This window comes from Rhamphochromis longiceps, linkage group LG10 (assembly GCF_057381845.1).
Source record: "Rhamphochromis longiceps isolate RC_006_pf linkage group LG10, R_longiceps_female_GT1.1, whole genome shotgun sequence".
NCBI classification, from domain to species: Eukaryota; Metazoa; Chordata; class Actinopteri; order Cichliformes; family Cichlidae; genus Rhamphochromis; species Rhamphochromis longiceps.
Genome location: NC_140566.1, coordinates 29,484,944 through 29,505,885, shown reverse-complemented (window position 1 = coordinate 29,505,885; position 20,942 = coordinate 29,484,944). Strand labels below are relative to the sequence as shown.

At 39.6% G+C, this 20,942-nt stretch overlaps 1 protein-coding gene across 2 annotated transcripts; it reads right to left on the bottom strand.

The window, feature by feature from the left end:
• Window positions 1-1,101: 1,101 nt before the first annotated feature.
• Window positions 1,102-18,199, bottom strand: LOC146661168 (cullin-5). Of its 2 annotated transcripts, none has more exons than XM_085421246.1 (19): window positions 18,144-18,199; window positions 14,779-14,888; window positions 14,593-14,692; window positions 10,990-11,166; window positions 10,747-10,888; window positions 9,572-9,717; window positions 9,263-9,343; window positions 8,515-8,653; window positions 7,226-7,356; window positions 5,925-6,032; window positions 5,778-5,842; window positions 5,567-5,699; window positions 5,137-5,268; window positions 4,808-4,931; window positions 4,112-4,287; window positions 3,510-3,671; window positions 3,256-3,374; window positions 2,313-2,436; window positions 1,102-2,158 (listed from the first exon to the last, which is right to left on the bottom strand). In XM_085421246.1, the coding sequence occupies exons 1-19, from the start codon at window positions 18,165-18,167 to the stop codon at window positions 1,964-1,966; spliced, it is 2,388 nt and encodes a 795-aa protein (XP_085277372.1). In that variant the 5' UTR covers window positions 18,168-18,199; the 3' UTR covers window positions 1,102-1,963. The 2 variants fall into 2 exon arrangements, with proteins under 2 accessions (XP_085277372.1, XP_085277373.1); XM_085421247.1 differs by having other exon boundaries at window positions 8,560-8,653.
• Window positions 18,200-20,942: the final 2,743 nt, after the last annotated feature.

The window sequence follows — 20,942 nt, the reverse complement described above, 5'->3', positions numbered from 1 at the left end:
CTGTAACATGTTAGATTTACTCACTATTAAATTAACTACCATACCAGAGTGTTATCCGATAGGCGAACCTTGCGTGTTTATTAACACAAGAAACTGCAACAGCCCTCCTGGCCTATAAATGGAGGCTGAAGGAAGCCTTTCATGATTAATGGTTCAAAATAAGTTTTACTTGGTTCATGCTTGATCCATCCATCAGTTCCACTCTGTCTGACACAGGGGGTAGGTGGGGTTTTTGTGCTCACATCCAGAGCCGTATACCTGAGATGATCATACCATGGGTGTTTCAAGGAGTCTGAATCTTGAGCTTTCAGCTCACAGGGATTACTTGTACATGGCTAAAATTCGAAAAGGAGTACATGTATGACTGAAAACCGGTGGTGACGAGTGAGGAGAGAATCTGACGGAGAAACCGAGGAGCACGGCACGGCGACTGGCTCATCGTCCTTCTTTGTGATGCTTCCAATGAGCACATTTTTAAACAGTGGGCTTCTTGTTTTATTCCAAACTAGCAACTGATCCCAGGAAAGTCTGGGTACCTCTGGGCTAAAGTAAACTTGCTGTAGTGCCAAATTATAAGAGACACTTTGTGTGAAAACAAAACAACTGGCAGTCTATTATAAACCTACCCTGCATTCTCCACAGTCTCTTCCTGCTTGGTTACAAGGTGTAGCTTTGGGAAAAATGATTCATTGATAGCCTCTTGACACAGAATGGAGGTTTCTAGCATAACTTCACCTACTTCCTAGGTTCGTTTAGAAGAACCAAGGGTCTGAAGAGGTCGAGGCTCTAGCAACACTTGCAGTATAAACAGCAGCTTTATTACTTGACTAACGCGTTTTGGCTTGTGGTGCTGATCAAGTAATAAAGCTGTTTTTTTTTATCCTAGTTTAGAGTTGCTGGAGCTTCAACCTCTTTAAAGCTTCTATGAACAAAATATTTGAGTGAAGGAAGCGTACGCTGCTCTTAGCTCTGCCTGGAAACAGGCTTGTAAATGACTCCAAATATACCTCAATTGAGGGCAATTAAGAGGATTGTTAGGGCTTCCTTTTAAAAAAAAGAAATCACCTAAACTGTTCATGTGATGAAAGACAAGCCTACATGTTGTTTTATAATAAGGTGCTGTTTATTTCATCATTTCATTATTCACATCTCACAGTACACTTTCTTATAGCTTTGAATTGTAGTTTTTAACCATGTGTAATACTGACCTCAGCCTCCTCTCCCAGGCTTCCTGGCGTCACTCCCACCTCTGTTCCTGGGTACATTTGGTCGCAGGGACTCGGATTCTAACTTTTTACCCAGGGCCAGAGGCTTGAGGGAGTCTGGAGCTGGCTCTAGATTGTTGTCTGGTTCAGTCCTGCAAACTGTGAAGTGCTTATCTTGTTTTGTTTATTTATTCACACAAAGTCCAGATTACGTGTTTGATCACTTTAACTGCAGAGAGCCGCCACCATAAACAGGTTATAGCAGCCTTTGAGGGACGCGGGCGGCGCTTTATTCAACGTTCAGATGATGTGGATTTGGCATGGATTAAAAGTGGACTGCAGGTATTTTGAGTTCCTCGGCCGTTTCCTGTCAGCATGCCTTCAGAAGTGTGCAAGCACTGAGCAGGAGTGTTATAGTGGCTGCCCCGATGATGCACCACTGCATCACAAGCAGACCATTAAAGATTAACAGCCTCATCTGGACGGCAGAGGAACCCCGCCGTAACTAAAAATACTTATGATCACTTGGTGCAGACTCCCACTGCAACTGGTCTTTGTTTTTGTTTTTTTATGTCTGTACAACTTTAAGGCAGGAAGTTGAATTTTTTTAAATAGGAGTCAGTCTTAAAATTCATGCCTCCCTGCACAGGATTTTTTGTTTTTTTAAATAAAGGACGGGGAGCCTGGAAGTATTCTAGTGTCCATCAGGCCTGATCCACTGAAACCAAAGTCAGAACAAGTCGTCCTAATGTGCTCTGCTATGCCATGTAGATGAAGGTGTTTATATCCGTCTCATCCCGCTTTATGTACTTATGGTCTATCAGCCACTCAATCTGCTCCTTGATCATCTTCTTCTGTGGTAAAAACATGTTCTTTAGGATTTCCACCAGCTCCGTCTGCAGCTGAGCGTTGTTGATGCGCTTCCTCATCTTCATTATTTGGATGATGGCCTCCTGGACGTGAGAAAAGGAAAAGAAGAGGGTGGAAAAATAACAAAGCAGGTCAAGAAACTGCACTGTGAGGCTCTTTATTCACAGTAGGTGAAGTTCAAAACAATTGAAGATACACCAGCCTCTCCACCTGCATGCTGCGAGCTCATCTCTGTACCTGTGTTCTTAGTATCCTGAGCTGGACGATGCCCTCGTTCTCCTCCTCTCTCATTCGCTCCGTGGTGAGCTGCAGCCGACCGATCAGGTTGATCTTCCCCCTTTTCTGAACCTTGGAATTTTTTCTGTAAAGTTGAATTTGAAAAATAAATGCCCCGGGTCAGCGTATGGACCTGTGGTCTCAACTAAGATATCTGGTCTGCAGTGTGACCAACTATTAACACCATCATCACTGGTCTGTTCGCACTAACAGCAGTGACGCAGAGAGGCCCGGAAGAAGCTGCTAGTTGTCCAACCCTGCTTACCTAAGCTATTATTTATTTAATAGGTTTTTATTTATAATAATATTATTTGTATTACATTTGCATATATTTTTATATTACTTATTATTACTAGTTTCAAATCACAAAAATGTTATTAGACAAAAACTCTTTTTTCTCATTTATATAATGCATTCTCATTTATCACTGCAACAATTTCTTGCGTTCGTAGAAAAACTTCATAAAAAATTAAGGGAGCCTCAAGATTTTTGCATAGGGCTGCACATTTAAAGCACATCTAAGATCCTGTTCTTAAAAACAAAAGTGTTTTCAAATTAAAAAGAGAATGAAGTGATTTTGAATCTGAAATGTTCCTATTTTTGGAATATGATAATTTCATTCAATAACCTCTCAGCATCTCTAGTGTCCCTCAAGTACATCTGATGCTATAAATGTGGTAAAAGCTGAAACACATGCACAGAGCTAAACTTCCAACCACTCAAAAGTTATGTAATGGATTTTATGAGTCATTTGGAAACAACAGAGTGTGCAAAATTATATTTCTTCCTCACTAAGACCAGACTGTGTATTAAAACTTCACAGAAAGAACTAAAGAGGCAAAGTTGTGAATAAGAAGAAGAAGAAGAAGAAGAAGAGAGGAACAGGGTGAACGTGATCACTTACATGAGAGAAAATTCCTGGTTGACATAGAATAACGTTCCTTCTGCAAAGTCTTTTGGCGAAGACACTGCCGGGTCATAGAGCAACACCTGCCTCTTGAGTTTGGGAAACGCTACCAGAGACTGGGCGAACAGAGAGGTTTAAGGAGGGAAACAGAAAATCTTGTATTAATCAAACAAAAGAACAAACTTGTTTGTCTAAGACGTGGTAGAGACAGTCATCTACAGTTCACAGGCACTTTTGTCCTCGTTGTTTACCCAGAGAGTGCGCCGCAGCTCTGCATCGGGCAGCTCAGTGGCTAATTTGAGGTTTTCAAAGCTGATCCGCTCCCTCGGTCGCTGGTTCCAGGCAAACAGCACCGCCAGCTGGAATGTGGTCACCTCCAGGTCATACTGGCCCACCTCGTTCTTAAACGTTATCTGGAGAAGTACATTTTATTTAGATTACTAAGTTCAAACAATAAAGAAATAATAGATCGCGGGAGGAGTACATGTGCACGGTCGAAACTCTCCTTTGTAAAAAGTTTGAAGGAACTGCCTGGAAAATGTTCAATACAGAATTAATATGCTAATGTGGTCACCTCAGACACACACATGCTTTTCTAACCTTGGGAAAATAATCAGAATGATGCTGGTTTGAAGGGACAGGAGCTGATTAGCTTATTTCAGACAGTGGAGAAGTGGAGAAGCTGCTGAGCTCAGTATTAGATAAAAAAGGATTATTCTAATCTGTGAAATATGCAAAGCTGCACCAGTGAAAGTTTTCCAGTAAACTGCTTTGGCCATTACAGTAACTGGAATGGTGCAATTTCACAGTTAAGTTGCTTTTGTGAGTTCTTGTGCAGACACGTTAGACTCACGATGCCGTTGGACATGAGGTGATGCCAGTGAAGCTTCCTGCCACTGTGGTTCTTCTTATAGAAGTCTTCTACCTCAGGTATCAAATCCTCCAGCTCCGTAGGGAGAGACACAAAAACCTTCTCGCTGCTCCTCGACCACGCTCCAGCATTCAGGATCTTTATGTTGACCGAGTCAGCTGCAAGGGAGCGCACCAACATGTAAACCAACAGTTTACAGTTATAGCACATCCCAGTCAAAAGTACACATTACTGCACCTTGCTGGCTGAAACCAGCTACTAGTTAGCTTAGCATAAAGAAAGTCTTTAGGCTTTTGTGTTATCTAATGTTAAAACAGTATTTGATGTCTGTCTATTTTGAACACTGTGCTCACTGTTCTCGTGGAGGATGTAGATTGCAGTGTATTGAACTGTAAGGGAAATCCCCTTTGGGGTTGTGTCTCCTCCCAGTAATTTACATGTTATGTTACTTTTTTATTCTACCCAGAAGACAAAGTCGTAGGGGTTAGCTGTTTCCCCCATTTCCAGCCTCTATGCTAAGCTAATCTACTGCTCATTAGTCTTTGTGTTTAGATTATACATGAGTGACATCAATCTGCTCATCTCAGTGGAGAAAAGCAAGAAAGTAAAATGTACTTGCTTCCCCAAACTATCAAACTCTGTCATCATTTTATTAAATAAAACATTTTCTGACTTTACCTGGTAAAGCAAGCTTGTTATGTTTATGCATTTCTTTGAAGGACTGGTTGAGGTCCTCCGACACCTTGATGTCTTGGAACATCCTCGCTAGCTTGTTGACATAGTCAGCTGGCATTCCTACTTCCTGTTTGGACAAATGACATCACAGTAAAGATTAATCAATTAATCGTGTTACTAATTGTGTCACAAGTTCTGTCGGTGATACTTGTGATGATAAATGAAAAGGAGACAGCCCCAGATGTCTCACTGATGAAAACATTTAGTAAACAGAGTAAGGTGAGCTTCATAGAAGGAAAAATAGAAAGTAAATGTTCCCCGTTAGCTCCTACCCTGAGCCACTCCACCATGTTCTCCTCTATCTCGCTGTCGGCTGAGATGTCCAGGATGAGCCGACGGGTCAGGTGGGCTTTGTGGTAGCGCATGAAAACATCTTTGTTCTGGACATACTTCAGGACTAAAAGCTGCAGGAAAACCGATAAATAAATTTAAATAAACACCGGTTGGAAAGGACTCAGCAGCGACTTTCGGTGTTTGTTGCAGTTTCTTGAGAATTCAAACACGTAAGAATATTTTTCTGAGTTGGCACAAATTTGTTGAGGTTATTGCTCTTTACTTCTTAACGTTCCAATAAAGTCAGAGCTTGCCTGTTTCATGTTCTTCCTGCATGTTCTCTCAAGACTTCCAGAGCAATAACTAACAGTAGATCAATGTCAGATGCAGGAACGCCATTTTAAAAACTTACAAGAACACTAAACTTACCACTTCCTTGAGCTTGGCCTCGATCTCTTCAGAGGTGAGCTTCTTGCTGAGTGGAGTCTTCCTCAGGAGCATGTCACAGTAGTTGGCTAGCAGCTCTGGACACTTGGACTCAGGCTGAGTTTTCAACCCTACCCTGTAAACGCAGGTGAGGAGAGACGAGTGTAATCAAGCTGTCATTCGGAGCTGAAGTTCATGCAGGCAGCTCTCTTACCCTTTCTGTTTCATGGGAAGCTCTAATTTAAATATCGTGGCATCATTCACAACCGCTTTATAGGCCTGCAAAGAGGATTGAAAAAAAGTTCTGAGGATATTCTAAGACAGGCACCCTACAGTTACAATGGAACAAAGTGTGACTCACTTTGTCTCTAGCAGTCAGGAAGCGTGGATCATCCTGAAAGGCCTCTTTCACCAGTCGACTGAAGCGGTTAAACAGGGTGAGCAGCTGCTCCACGTATTTCTCTGAGTCCTGCAACAAAGACCCGATGGTGCAACCACTCACTGAGATCAGGATAAAAGTTCAGATTTACATTAACCAAGCTCAAGGTCCACAAACTTACAGTACGTTGAAATTTTATCTACAGGCCTTAAATTTTATAATTTAAGCATTAAAAATCTAAACCGTTAAAAAAGGGACCATAAGGACCACAAGGACAACCTGTAATACCAGTTACAAACAGGTACAAATGCACTATTCTTAAAATTAAAAACATTTATAAAAGCCCCCCCATCTGGTTCATTTTCACACTGCACAAATTATGTAGAAAGCAATAAACTTACTCCCTGACAACACCCTTATAGCGTTTCTTAAAAGAGAAGGGACATACACTTTGAGGCCAGTGGTACCCCTCAGCCTTCGAGATTTTTTTCTTTCAAAATTCCAGGTGAATATTGCATCCACAAGATTTTTAGAAACTTTACCTCTGGACTTGAGGTCAAGTTCAAACTCGTCTGAAGTTTTTAGTAGATACACCTATGGTATCAGTTTTAAATTCCTACATCGCTTCAGTCTCGAGTTATCGCATTCACAAACTTCGATGTCCATGGTGCCCACTTGGCCTCCTGGCAGGGTGACAACAATACCCTCCGATGGGGTATCTAAGGAGTCCAAGGATTTGTGTAGATTTGGTGTACCACATCTAAATTTCTAAATTAATTTATTAGCATAAAAAGGACTGAGTGTGAGACGAGAATTTTTCAGCTTAAACAGAAGTGTGGAGGTGTAAAGTGAGGAAAATGTTTTGCAATATTAAAAAAAAACAACCAAAAAATAAAAATCTAACATGTTCTCTGTTAGCGCTGCGACAGACTGGCAACCTGTCCAGGGTGTACCCTGCCTCTCGCCCTATGGTAGCTGGGATAGGCTGCCCCCCCAGCAACCCTGACAAGGATAAGCGGAAGAAAATTGATGGATGGATGTTTAGTCTTCATGCATAAGATTAACTCATCTGCTGCACACCCATTTCTTTTCCCAACCCCAACGATCTCTCTCTGGATCATTATCAAGCTGGCGTTTTGATTAATAAGAATGACGGCATCTCAGCATTTACTGCTGTCATTGAAACGCATCTCGATGTTAATACAAACTGTAATAACCTGCAGTCTATTCTGGCTAACCTCCCACCATCACCAGTGTGGCATGTTTGTCTGTGCGACACTCACAGAGGTGATCGTCTCCGCCGACGCTACCATATCGGCCAGCCCAGCACTCATGATGTGCTCCTCCAGGTCCTTCAGCATGGGCTCGATGCCGTTGGGCACTTTGTCCATGAGAGAAAACATCAGGTGCAACTCTGTGGTGAAAGCAAAGGCATCATCCTTGCTTTTTAGAAAGACTATGACTCAGAGTTATGGAGCAGTCAACAGCAAGGAGGTGGGCAGACCCTAAAACAGATGATATACTGCAAGAAATAACTCTGTGATGCCCCAGTCTTTACCAGAATCAATACAACTTGAAAAATTAAGACTGAACTAAATCCCTAAATGTGCATTTCTGTACTAGTGACATGTCTCTAATGTTCATTTTGTAGCTACATTATAACACGAGCAGAAGACGAGCTACTTTAAAATCCATTATTGTGGAAGGCCTTTGTCAATTTCATGAATTAAACCACACACACACACAGATGCATTAATAATACGGATGGGTGGTTAATGCAGCCCAGAAACTTGACAGAGGTCTTAATCACGAAACAATTCTCCAATACAAACTTTTATGTATTCTTAAGATTTTCCATATTGGACATTTACATTGAAATCGTGCAAAATGTCTGGAAGAAAAATGCTACATAATCTCTGGGTAGGTTTAATGCACCAGGATGTGTTCATCTACAGTGAACAGCAATGTGAGCAAAAGAAAAGAACAAGATGTGATACCAGCAGCTAAAATATCAAATTGAAAACTAAATGCATCTGTGGCAACGAGCACAGACTACCTTTAATGTATAAAATTATTATTGTGATATAAAACCTCATGAATAAGTCTCAAAGCTCGGGCACAGATACAAGACTTGAAAGCCTTTTATTATTAAAAAACAAACAAACAACAAATTCATGTCTGAGTAACGAGTTTCAAATCCTTATTTTTGTTTTACTTTAACCTGAACAACTTCTGCACTTCCTGCACTCAGTCTGTGTGTTTTCAAACCAGCGCGAGAATCAGTTATGATCCACTGAATACCTGTTTTTATTAACGTCATGAAATTTAGTGTATACTATTTAACCAGTCCCCCCCCCCTCCCCCAAGTAAAAGCTTTGGATCCCACAGGACACTCAGTTAGAACATCGAGTGCTGTGACAGACAGGATCTATCGTGACGACCTTCCACCTCACACGTCGCCTTCTGTGTAAACCTCCGACTTCGTTTTAGATTAACGAGGCTGGTCATACTATCACACAGGGATGTTGTACAGATGCAGAGAGATTTGTTCAGGCTATTTTCTAGTGCAAACCTGAGCTGGCTGAGCCTTTGGTGGGAACAGTCCTGCCGTACTCACTCTCTGTCTCATTTCGTTTGATCATGCCCGGACATTCGGCTAAGATGGTCTCCTTGAACGATGTTACTAGCGCATTGACGCAACACTCCATTAACTGCAAAGATAAGCAGAGGCAAAAACACTCAGAGACAACACACGTGCAGATATCAGAAATCAGCATTTTTGGGACGATCCTTCAGCACTGTCTTTCCAAGAGTAAGAGGAGAAGACCAAACTTGGAATAAGCCCATCAAGGAATAATAATAAGAGGAAACGTGAAATAGGCTTTGCGTGAAATAACCCAAAGATTAAAGTAAAAGGAAATATGTGAAAGGAACGCCTGGCCACATCTGTATTATTCACTATACTACAAACAGCAGTTTGTAAAAACAGTAAAAACTGCAGTTCAAGGGAACTTGAACTGCTACATACTCTAAATATTTATTTGCAATCTTTTAATCACACAAAGTAAACAAGGATATTTTAAAAATATGCTTTTTGTCTTTGATTTCTGGGTGAAAATCGTGAAATATGGCAAAAACTGGCACAATATTTTTTTATTTTTTTTTTTATTTTTTTTTGGAAGTGGCACAATATTTTTTACTGTAACTTGAAAAAGAAGAAAAAGCTTAAAAATTAAATAGAATATAAACATTTAGAGACCACAGAAATTGATGTTTATGTTTACACAATTTCAAACTAAAACAATGGAGCTTATACTAACTGCTTGTACAGAGTTGCAGTCACGTCTCGTCTCTAGGTAACGCAGGGCACGTTTCTCCTCTTCCCTCAGCTTCGAATCAGCCTGATGAAAATAAAACATATATATGCAATATTTATGCATGTTAGAAAAAGCTAAAAGCAAACATATAAAGATGAAAAGCCTGTAAGTTTTAAATGTTTATAGTTGGTATTTCACAAATATGGGATAAATAAAGGTAGTTATACCAGCAAGTAAACAGTGAGCAGCAGTTCCATTAAAATAAACAGAGAAACTGGGAAATCTGTTTTCTGGCCCAGGAGTGTTACTCACATATTTCATGTAGTTTTGGACGCCGTTCTGCTGGAGGTAGGCCGGTGCTTGTGTTCTGTAAAACCTCTCAGTAGAATCCATATACGCTTTTTCAAAGTTATCCCTGTAGATCTGCAGCTTGTCGTCGGGGTTGGAGCACAGGTTTACTGCTCAGGACAATAAAAATCATCACACAGTGAGATACAATACAATTTTTTGAGCTTGAGTGACTCAAATGTTAGTGTTAAGTGGTTAAAAAAAAGTAGTACAAAGGCTAGACATAGCAAGACTGTTGATTTGCATATCTGTGGTTTTTCATATTTTTCTCTTCCTGGTCCTGTGTTTTTTTAACAGATGGTGATGAATTACATTTTCTACTGCGCTCCATTTTCAGGGCTCGCAAAATTGCTAGCCCGATGGGCAGGGCTGAGATAGATTTTGGTCGCCCGACCAGAGATATCGCTAGCCCCGGGACGTAGGGCTAGTACTCAGAAATCCTTAAGTACTTCTGAAAAGTTTTTGTGTTTTTCTGGAAAGGCAGCTAATTTTGTGTTACTTTTCAAGTGTTTTCATCATTTCAAATGTTAATAACTAAAGACAGTATTTTGGATTTTGTCTCACTTGGCCTCTTGGCCGGAGTTTATTCAATAAAGAAAGAAAGAAAGAAACTGAAAACTGAGTTTTCGAAAATCTCCACCCCGGCAGGAGTTTTAAAAAAATCTGTTTTCAGTGAGCAAAAACATTGTTTACGTCTGGACGAAAGGCCCAAAGGCCCAAACGCATAGAAAAAGCTGCGTTTTCAAAAATACCCGAGTAGGTGTGGACATCGCCGTAAAGAGTTAGTATGTTTGGTGCATTCAGATCATTGTTCTGATTGCAAAAGCGAAGAAATACGAAGAAATGAGGGGTGACTCAAGACTTTAGTATGTATAACACAAAGAGTATTTCCGGTAGTCCAAAAGGTGTGAAGCAGACCATCTCCAGTTGTTGTGCATTCATAAACAATGTCTGTCATGTAGAACAGGAGGCCTCAGCCTCAATACCAAGCTGCTGAAACCAAAAGCTACTACGCTGTCATTCACGAGCAGTCATATTTTCTACCCTTTCTGATCTATGACTGGACAAACAGAACCTTCAGACGTCGCCTGCAGGATCCAAACAAAGGCTTGAAACAGGTGTGTCTCAGTTTTTCTCACCGTATGACTCCCGCACTCCGATGACCAGCTGTGAGTCAAAGGCCTCCCCCAGCCTCTCGGCGTGGACGAGCTTCATGGCACTGTCTTGTAGCCTGTTTTTAATGTTGGAGAAAATGGACTCGTTCCATGTGTCAAGCATGAGCTGCAGTGAGCATAGAGAAAAAGTGTTAAACACAAACATGCACACTGACGAATGTTTCTTTGGATCACAGTAAAAAGACAGAAACAAACAAACCCACTCACCTTGCGGACGATGCTGTCCTCCATGTTGGACTTCTTGTTGCTTCCTTGCTTACCCATCAAAGTGATCTCCAGCTGGCAGAAAGGTTTGGGCAGAATGTCACACTGTGTGAAGAACTTCCTCCACTCCACAATGTACGCCTTCAGCAACGCCGTGTCATCTTGGTGACTAAGCACCCGCTAAGAAAAGGAGAGAGACACAAGTTAGGGTCAGTTTGCACCTGCAGAAATAAATTGGTAGCCGATATTTAAAATTAAGATACACCTTAAAGAATCAGCACGAACACTGATGAGAAATTTAAACTGATGTCAGAACAGAAAGTATTTTTTAAATGTCTGGAGAAAAAAAACATAGCCTGTATCTATCATTCAAACAGACACAGATAATTTGAAATCTCTGTCATAACATTCATCCAACAATTAATGGAGCAGTTCCCAAAACGGTCAGCTAACAGTAGGGCTGAACGATATATCGCATTTGCGATAATATCGCGACATGATCAAGTGCAATTTTCTAACCGCAAAGGCTGCGATTATACTCTGGACATGTCCAAATTCATGGGCTGCATCCTCCTGAGGCCGCATTTGTAGACCGATTACGTCACAGCGACGTGCCGAAGGCTGTCCAAATTACTACCATATCCCAGAATTCATAGCGCGGCCCAGCCAAACTCCAGTTTCCAGCAATGGCGGCCGCTACTAAGTTTTAAAATTACTCATACTAATCTTTCTGGGTCACAAAATAAACTTTTAACATATTTTCAGGCGAGAAAGTAGTTGTGTAAACATCAAATATCTGCTCGGTTTATCAAGATATCCCATATTTGCAAAAGTGCTTCGACGTTTTCAGAGGCGTCTGCTACCCACCAGCTCGACAGCTAGCCGGGAGCTCGAGGGTTACTGATGCGGCCGAGAACGGCACCACTCCCGGCACATCATTTTCAGATCACCGCGGAGTTTCGCTGCTCGGGTTAAACGTAATATATAAGTCACTTAGACAACCTAAAAATGTTATTGTTGGGCTTTTTTCAGTGTTTTGTTTGTTCGTGAGTAAATCGGTTTGGCTGAGATTAAAGTTATTAGATTAGATAAAATAAAACTTTATTAATCCCCCGGGTGGGTTCCTCCTTGGTTTTCACACAGCTGACTAAACGTCAAACAGAAAACTTATTAAACAGAAGTATGAGACAGTCGAGAATTTACACCAGTGTCTGGTTATATTTTAGATAGTAAGAAGCAGACGGCCGAGTTTATTAAACTCCACCGAGACAGCGGTGACGCTAATCAGAACTAGCCTTCTGATTCAGAAGGCTAGACCGTCCAATTTCACGCCTTTAAATTTTAAAGGCGTGTTTGTGTGTGTGTTTATACAATTGCTATTATGTTTGCACTTTATGTGTAATGTTACTGACTGCAAAGATCAGTAAGATGTGTGTATTTTTTATTTATTAGTTTTATTTATTTAATATTATTTTTTAATTGAATGACTGTCTAGTAGTTCACAGATGTCGAAAAACTGAGTGTGGTAAAGCCACTGATTTTTTTTATGTATATTTCTGCAATCTGCACATTGTACTGACTTTCATTTTAATGTTTACACCAGGGTTCCTTGTCAGCACTTTATGCTCAGATGTTTGTAAGCTAAAAATAAACTATTGTGTATGTTCAAATATACTGTTGTGATTGAAGAAGTTAAATAAAAATGTCAGTCATCAATTCATGCATCACCTCATGTCATCATAACAGAGGTCTGTCTTCCAGGAAAGAACAGTTTAAAATTAATGTAATATAGTATTGGCCATACTATATGATGTATTGCTTGTCTTTGTTTAATAATACAGAAGACAAAGACCTTAAAAAATAATCGCATATCGCATCGCAATCGCAATATTGGGGCAAAAAATCGCAATTAGATTATTTTCCATAATCGTTCAGCCCTAGCTAACAGGTAAAAAAAGGAGAACTTACACAAAACTTTGGGGAACAAGTTGATAAATCTCAGTTTGAAATTGAGACTAGGCTAGATTTTACTAAAGTTCTGTAATACTTATATCTTTTAAGTATTTTTATTACAAATGCCACTCCATATTAGAGAAAAAAAAATCTGTTAAAGGGAAACCTACTCTTTAAACGCTGGATGGAGGAACTCATTTCAGCGTGACTTTAAAGCTCTGAGTACTAGAGAGCAGAATGCCGTCCGGCCTGACCGGGTCATCTGTCAGGGGAAGTTGGCTAATGTTGGACGATGATGCTGCCAATTAAGCATAAAGGGGACTCTCAAAACCCAAATGTCCCTTCTGAGAGAAGAAAGGAGCAGTTGATCTTCAGAGGACTGTGTGAAAGTGTCAGCTAAGGCAGTGGGACCAGGTTTTTCTGCTACTGTAAAGTAGAAGCAACCTCACAAATAACTGAAAGTCTATGTGTGCTGCAAAAATGATCAAAAGAGGAACTCATGACATGAATCTATTTTGTTCATTGAAACAGGGGCTGTACAACAAAGAAAGCTTAAATTATAAAATATATTTTTTTCCATATCTAGCTTCATTTATTCCAACAACAGCAATCAGACTAGCTACAAGCAGACGGACGTGAAAGATGCAACAGTGGCAGCATGTCAACAATCACAACCATGGACAGGTGTAGTGGCCGCAGAGTCACAGTCACACAAAACAGTGGTCTGAGATGAGAGGTTTGCAATGGTTGCTTTGAAGAAAGGATCATTTGCTGTCAGTTGTCTTCTTCAAAGCATCTTAGGTGTGTCACAACGGAGTTAAAACACCAATAAGATGCAGTCGGTCTGCTACTCATCTGTGACTGAATGAGGTTACGTTTGCAATTATATGCAATCTGTCTACGAAGATAAAGTGATTAACTGTAACAAATTGACAAAAAGTGCAAATTTGTTGCTGTCTGCATCCACAGAAATTCATGTCAACTACTTATATTCAGTGTCCAGCCAGAACCCCGTAGATACAAATCAAAAATTGCTCAACAAATAATGAAGCAGTTTCTACAATACGGCAATTTATTGTGAAACTATAATGTTGCTTTTATACAGGAATATACCCAGAATACAACAAGCTGAGTGGAGTCCACGACTGCAAAGAGACCTGTTGCAGACTCAGATTGATGGTAATGTGAAGGCATCTGTCTGCATTTACAAATTAGACAGCAAACCTTTCCCAATCTGTGTGAGAGTGACTGCAGTCAATATAAGTCAAACTGTGACTGTTTAAAGACATGTTGCCTCCCCTAGGCAACCTGTGCAATCACCTTGCGATCAAAAGTAATTGTCTGGGATCGAGGATATTTGCTCGTTCAACCTCTGTCTAGAAAAGTTCAGTGTAATCACTAGGAAACTGCCCATTCTTCCTACTCACATAGCCACAGTAAAGGAAGATAAAACTACAATATTAGAAAAATGCAAAGATGTTAAACAGGAAGGCTTTCTCATCTACTCAGATAGATACAAAAACATTTACAAAACGCTAAAATAAGTCACAAAATATACTTGAGTGTTGGGTAAGATGCTTGTATATGCTGTCCAAGCAACATGTATGTGTAGGAAACACTGAACTTAAATGAACTGGAAGACAAAAAGCTTACTGCTTGTGCTTGTTTGATGAAATCTAATATGTCCTCTTTGAGGGCCTGGTGGATCTTAGCTGGACCTTTGTCGTCCCACAGGCACACAGCATGGACATCTCTGTAGAAGCAAAAAAAGGAGTCACATCATCACAAAAAACCAAAGCCTAAGGTGAAAGCGCAGAGGTAGAGTCACCGAAAACTTACGAGAACAGGTCAAACCACTGTTGTTTGGTGACGGACTCTTGCCGCAGGAGCTTCAGTACTATGGGGCGCATCAGGTCCCATTTATCTTCAAACTGAAGGGAGCCTTTGTTCTGGAAACAAGCAGGAGAGGAGAAGAGTCAAATTATATGACTCACTAAAACAAAACTTTAGGGTGAGCTACAACTCAACATTAATCTGCTTTCAAACACCTGGCAATTTAAGATTATTTATATGTATATATAAGTTTCACTTTCTCAGCTTTCTGTTTTTCTCTGTGAAACTTTCTCAGCTTTCTGTTTTTCTCTGTACAATGACAAAATTTTGAGATGGTTTCTTTTTGACAACACAGATGAAAGGGAATGGGAGGCAGTGAGAGGAGAAGCAGAAATGCAGAATCTTCCCCACAGAGAACAATCACTTGTGATGACTTATCAAAATGGACAAAGCTGCCCCTCCTCAGCCACAGACTAAAACATGACTTCACGGGCCGACCATAAAGCCTGATTTAGGAATTGCAAAACACCATCACCATTCCTGGAAAACTGCTCTGACCTCAGTGTCCTGACAATACGTTTTCAGTGACAGAGTCTTTGTCTTTCCCTGGTAAGCAGAAAAAGCCTTAATATAGATGATCCAACAACAGGAAGTCTGAACCTTGTACTTCTGTACCACATATAAAATCTGCAAGTAGGCTAAATCTGCATATCAGATCCTCCCTGTTTCTTAACAACAAAACTGTGAAGTCTGTTAACTTACACACTCTGACTTAAATCGGCTTTATTCTTATATTGCTTTTCAGTTTTACTGACTTTCATTCAGTGCTCTTCCCCTCTCTTCTGATTGGTCAGATGCTGCCAACTTCACCTCATAACTAGAGTGATAAACTCTGTACTTATCGAGTTGTGAAGCAGATTTGTGTGACCACTCAGCCTGATTGATGATGTTAGGTGAAGTGAAGCCAGATAAGGAAAGATATCTCAGATGTGTTGAACTTGTTTTGCAGTGGAAACCCCAGGAAGCTTAAAGGACTGGATGCTTGTTCAATTCACAGTGTTAAGATTTGTACAAAAAGTCAAAATAAAAGCATTTGGATTTTAATTTAATCTCAGCTGTTTTTCATTTTGATGGGTCATATAGTGACTCATTCAAGACACGCTGCGGTGCTGATGGACTTTTGATATGTCTGATATTATTAATGCCAGTGCTGATATTGATTCAGTCTGCAGTGTGTTAGCTTTTTTGTTTCTTTTTTGTTATATATCATTCAAAAAAAAAAATACATAAAAAAAGACAAGTTTTTAGAGTGGTAATTATTGCACAATGACTTGATAATAGTGCAAATGAAATAGACTAAGGTTAGACTACCAAAACTACCATCTAGTTGCACAGTTTAATTTGTGGCTATATAACATTTTATTACTTGTTGATTACCTTGTGCGGGTTCTCTGCATCAAACTAGTTTAAATACCTTTATGATTTTAGTGTAGTTGGTCACAAATCCTGGGATCATAACAACCCTAATATTTAAAATAATGCGGCTGATCAACTATGCTAGTGTTTTACTGTTTTTTTTTTAACCTCTTGTGCCAAGGAAACCAAGAAAAATAACTGATGTGACAAGAAATAAATATCTGCCTCTGACATTAGCAGACATCAATCACCAGTATATCACGGTTTCTCTGGCAATCATCAAAAGAGTTTTGGCCTTCCCTACAGCTGGACCAACCACCGTAGGTACATACAGGCTATTCCAGTTTCTTACTTTTTTGCATATTTGTCACACTTCAATGTTTCAAATTATCAAACACATTTTAATATTAGAGAAAGATATTTGATATAAGATCAAAACCTACCTGGCCCTATATGAAACAGTAACTGCCTCTTAAAGCTAATAACTGGTTGTTCCATGCTTGGCAGCAAAAACTGTAATCAAGCATTTGTGATACCTGGCAATGAGTCTTTCACATTACTGTGGAGGAATTCCTCCCACACTTCTTTGAACAATTGTTTTAATTAGGCCGCATTGGGGGTTTTTCGAGCTTGAACGGCCTGTTTAAAGTGAGTTCAAAGCATCTCAATTTGATTTAGGTCTGGACTTTGCTTAGACCACTGCAAAACCTTCATTTTATTTCTTTTTTTGAGCCATTCAGAGGTGGACTTGCTGGTATGTTTTGGATCATTGTCCTGCTGCATAACCCAAGTGAGCTCGAGTTTTAGGGCAAAAACTGATGGCTGGTGATTCTCTTTTAGGATTTTCTGGTAGAGAGCAGGATTCATGGTTCTACCTGTACAACTTCCTGAAGCAGCAAAGCAGCCCCAGACCATCAGGCTGACATCACCATGTTTGACAAATACTTTATCACACAACTGTATGTGGCCTATTTCTTGCTTTTAATTTGATTAATATGCACAAACACAGGTTGATCTCAAAATAGTCTGCATAGCTTTTTTCACCCTCTGGTGTCCCATTTCTCCTTTTACCTTTCACATTTTGTATTTGGATGACCTTTTGTTGGCAATAAAATAAGAGGAAAACAACGAATTTTCTTACTTTTTACTAGATCATTTCATAAATGCAAGAAAACATGGCACTATGGTAAAGAAGTAAAAAGCTAAAGGACCAGATAATCATAAACAGCTCACTGCAGAGTGGTCACATGTAGCAGATTTAATTATTTACACCTATCATTAACCTTGCGTGTGAAGGCCTTCATAATAAAGATCCACACAGATTCTGTTTTGGTCAAAGAATGTTCATCTGACAGTAACTGTTGAGAATCACTGAGTTATTTCCCTACTGAATAGACAGTTGTTGCATAGACTGCTGCTGTCACTTAACTATACCTAGCCTTCAGCTCTAGCCTGTGTCTGCTCACATCCATAGGTGTCTGACAAGCGAAGCTTTGTTAGCGAAACAGCAGCTGAAGATTACAGGAGCCACCAGAGCAAACAGCAGCTCCAGGCAGCCTTTAGCTTGGCTGCAGATTCCTGAGCCACTGACAGGTAGAGGATATGAGACCTGCACCCAGCGCGCGCACACACACAGACTGTGGTTGTATTTTAACGCAGGTTCATTAGAGAATACATCCCTGTGACTCTGCAGCTCCCCCGTATCTGCCGTTTCCCTTCACATTTAGCAGTGTTGTAGCTTTTCTGTGTAGCCAGCTAAATCACTGATAAGTGGCTAATGTTAGCCAGATGCAACTTAACTGCTCCACGCTGAAGTAAACACCGACGGGACGGCCGTAAACGGGTGCAGCGTGCTGTTCGTTAACACCGGAGCTAAACGCCCACAGCACACTGCACACATGACAAGCAATTCCACGGACGCTGAGTACAAATAATTGAATCGAAGTGGATCCTACCTTTAGCAAATTAGACGTCGCCATGTTCCCTCAACTTATCCTCTCGTAAAATCTCGCGCGAACAACAAGACCTACGAAGATTAACCTTATCGAAATATCGCTGTTGTTAGGGAAGCTTTTGTTTTTTAAATAGAAATGTTTTAAGGACAAAAGTATCATTTTAACCACTTTCTTTTACATATAGATGTACTTTATTAATATGTATTAATAAAGTAAAATTATTTTTGTTTATTAATATTTACGTGCATTTATTTACGTTTTTTGTTGTTCCTTAAAGCTCAGCCTATGTCAGAATGTCTTTTTGTGGTGCTCATTTTACGTTTGTTGTATAATTTATTCTCACCTTCATTAATAACAGTATTTAACAACGCTCTGTAGTGGAACGTTTATAGTATCACATAAAAGGTTTATTTTTAGTTACAGTTAGTTTATAATGTAGCCATTAAGAAGTATTACTTGTTAAAGTATATGTTATGGTTTTCATGTTTCCTGCACTCTCCTTCTCCTAAAACTGTTTTGTTTATTTTTATGTTTTTGATTTGTGTGTGTGTGTGTGTGTGTGTGTGTGTGTGTGTGTGTGTGTGTGTGTGTGTGTGTGTGTGTGTGTGTGTGTGTGTGTGTTTTTCTTCTTCTTACAGCAACATTAGTGTAGTAAGTGTAACGGAGGCTTTGATTTTATTGTCATTCGTAAATTGTTGGGAATTAATCCACAGTGGAAGTCTCATTTTAACAATCAATTTTTGGAGTGTTATTGTGTGTTCCCAAATTTGTAAGGTCACATCGAACGAAAAAAGGCACTATGAGATTTAATCATAGTTTGTACCTGACCAAAATATTTGAATTATTTTAAATGATTTGTGTGTTTTGTTTGTTTTGTTTTGTTTTAACATAAAATGATTTTTAAAAATTAATCATATTACAACATTGTAGAATAAACAGATTATAGACATTAGCTAAAATATTCTCAGGCTGAATATTATTTATTTATGTTCACAAACAACATGAGCAAAGTGTAATTTGAGCAGGTATACTGCACTACTTTTGCCAACCGTAAGGGATTATAGTGAAAATGTGGCGGCCCTAGATCTCCTGTGTCATCTTTACCATACCTCCACAAAACATTCCTTTTGCAAGTTCATAAAAAATAAATAAAGAGTCTAAAAAACAAAGTCAAAGTAAATAAAAATCTTTTAGTTTGGTTAATAATTACTTTACGGTAACTTCAATCAAAAAATCAGGTACGATGTATAATCACGTTTGTGAAAACTTTTTTTGAAGTTTATCATCTGCAACTAACTGAAGTTTCTTTTTAGTTCTCTAAACCTTATAGGATTTACAGAATTTATGCATTTAGGACTAATAAACCACAAAAAAAAAATGGTTCCTGTACAATAATGTATAACAAATACAGCTAATCAGAGACATTAGAAGGTATTTTCTGCCATACTGAACCACATAGCACTACCTCTGCTGTTTTACTTCACTTTCACTGCCTTGTAAATGATATGTAGGAAAAGTAAAAGGAAACATTTGCCACATATCACACTGAGTGCAGAACTGGAGATAGGAAAATGTTTGTACAGTCTCAGGGCCAGTTATTGTTTCACTGTCAGCATGGTCTTTATTATCATTCCTTCCCTGCATGACATGAGGGAGAGAGGAGAGAAGTACAACAACATTAATAAAAAAAGGAATTTTGCTCAGTCACTGCTGGGATTTTTCCATGACAAGATCATCCTGAGGAAAAAAGAAAAGCTTGGAGAAATCAAACCTACATTCTTTGAGTAAGAATGTAGGTTTGATTTATAAAGTGAGGTGCTGGGGACATTTCCTATCCTGTACTTAGACACATTATACTGTTACTGTATAATACTTTCTCCACTCTGGTGACCATATAGGAAATATGACCAATTAAACATTTGCTGCATACCTCATGAATAAACAAACCCGCTAATAGCGATAAAACATTACTTTTTATACAAACTTCTGTGTTGTCTACAAATGTTTTATATTAATTATAGCCTACAAATGAAGCGGGAAAATAATGAGAAAACAGGAAGAATCACAGGCGAAATGTTCACCACTCTAATAAACACATTGCTGCATATACTGGAGGTAGAAACTTTTGGGTTAGTGTATTTCTGTTCACCTCAAATGTATTTCAATTCCAAAATTCCAATTTGCAACAACTGCCTGGAGTTACTTTATATTACAAAGTGAGAACCCTAAAATCAATCCCTTGATTTGGATCTGAGTTGGTCACACAATGTTGCTGTGATCACAAAAGCAGCAAGACAGCAGCTCTTCTTCCTGCGGCGCCTGAGAAGATTCAGATGAACTCCAGAATACTAACAAACTTCTATCGAAACCATTACCATTGAAATTATTCTGACTGGCTGCATCACCACCTGGTATGGCAACTGTAATGCCCTGTACAGCAAAGCTCTGCAGAGGGTGGTGAGATTAGCACAGCGCATCACCAGGACTGAACTGCCAGCCATGCAGGATCTCTATAGACAGTGCTGCATGAGGAAGACACAGCGGATCCTCTCTGATCCCAGCCACAGACTTTTCACACTTCTGCCGTCTGGCAGGCAGTTCAGGAGCATCCAGACCTGCACTAGCAGACACAGAAACAGTTTTTACCCACAAGCCATCAGGCTTTTGAACTGCTGACACTCTTTACACACCATTACACACTCACTACAATTACAGGGCTCTACACACTGTCACTTCAAAAAATGCCACTTAAATGCTCATTGCACAAGTTTTTGCACAACCGGTAAATACTTTTGCACA

Bases quoted from the DNA above. Each gene is read 5' to 3' on its own strand.
- LOC146661168 (XM_085421246.1), bottom strand. From the start codon at position 18,167: ATGGCGACGTCTAATTTGCTAAAG. The intron at 9,344-9,571 runs GTGAGTAACACT...TATTTTCATCAG, and splicing joins TCCAAAACTACATGAAATAT to GCTGATTCGAAGCTGAGGGA. The intron at 5,843-5,924 runs GTGAGTCACACT...TCCTCTTTGCAG, and splicing joins TCCTGACTGCTAGAGACAAA to GCCTATAAAGCGGTTGTGAA.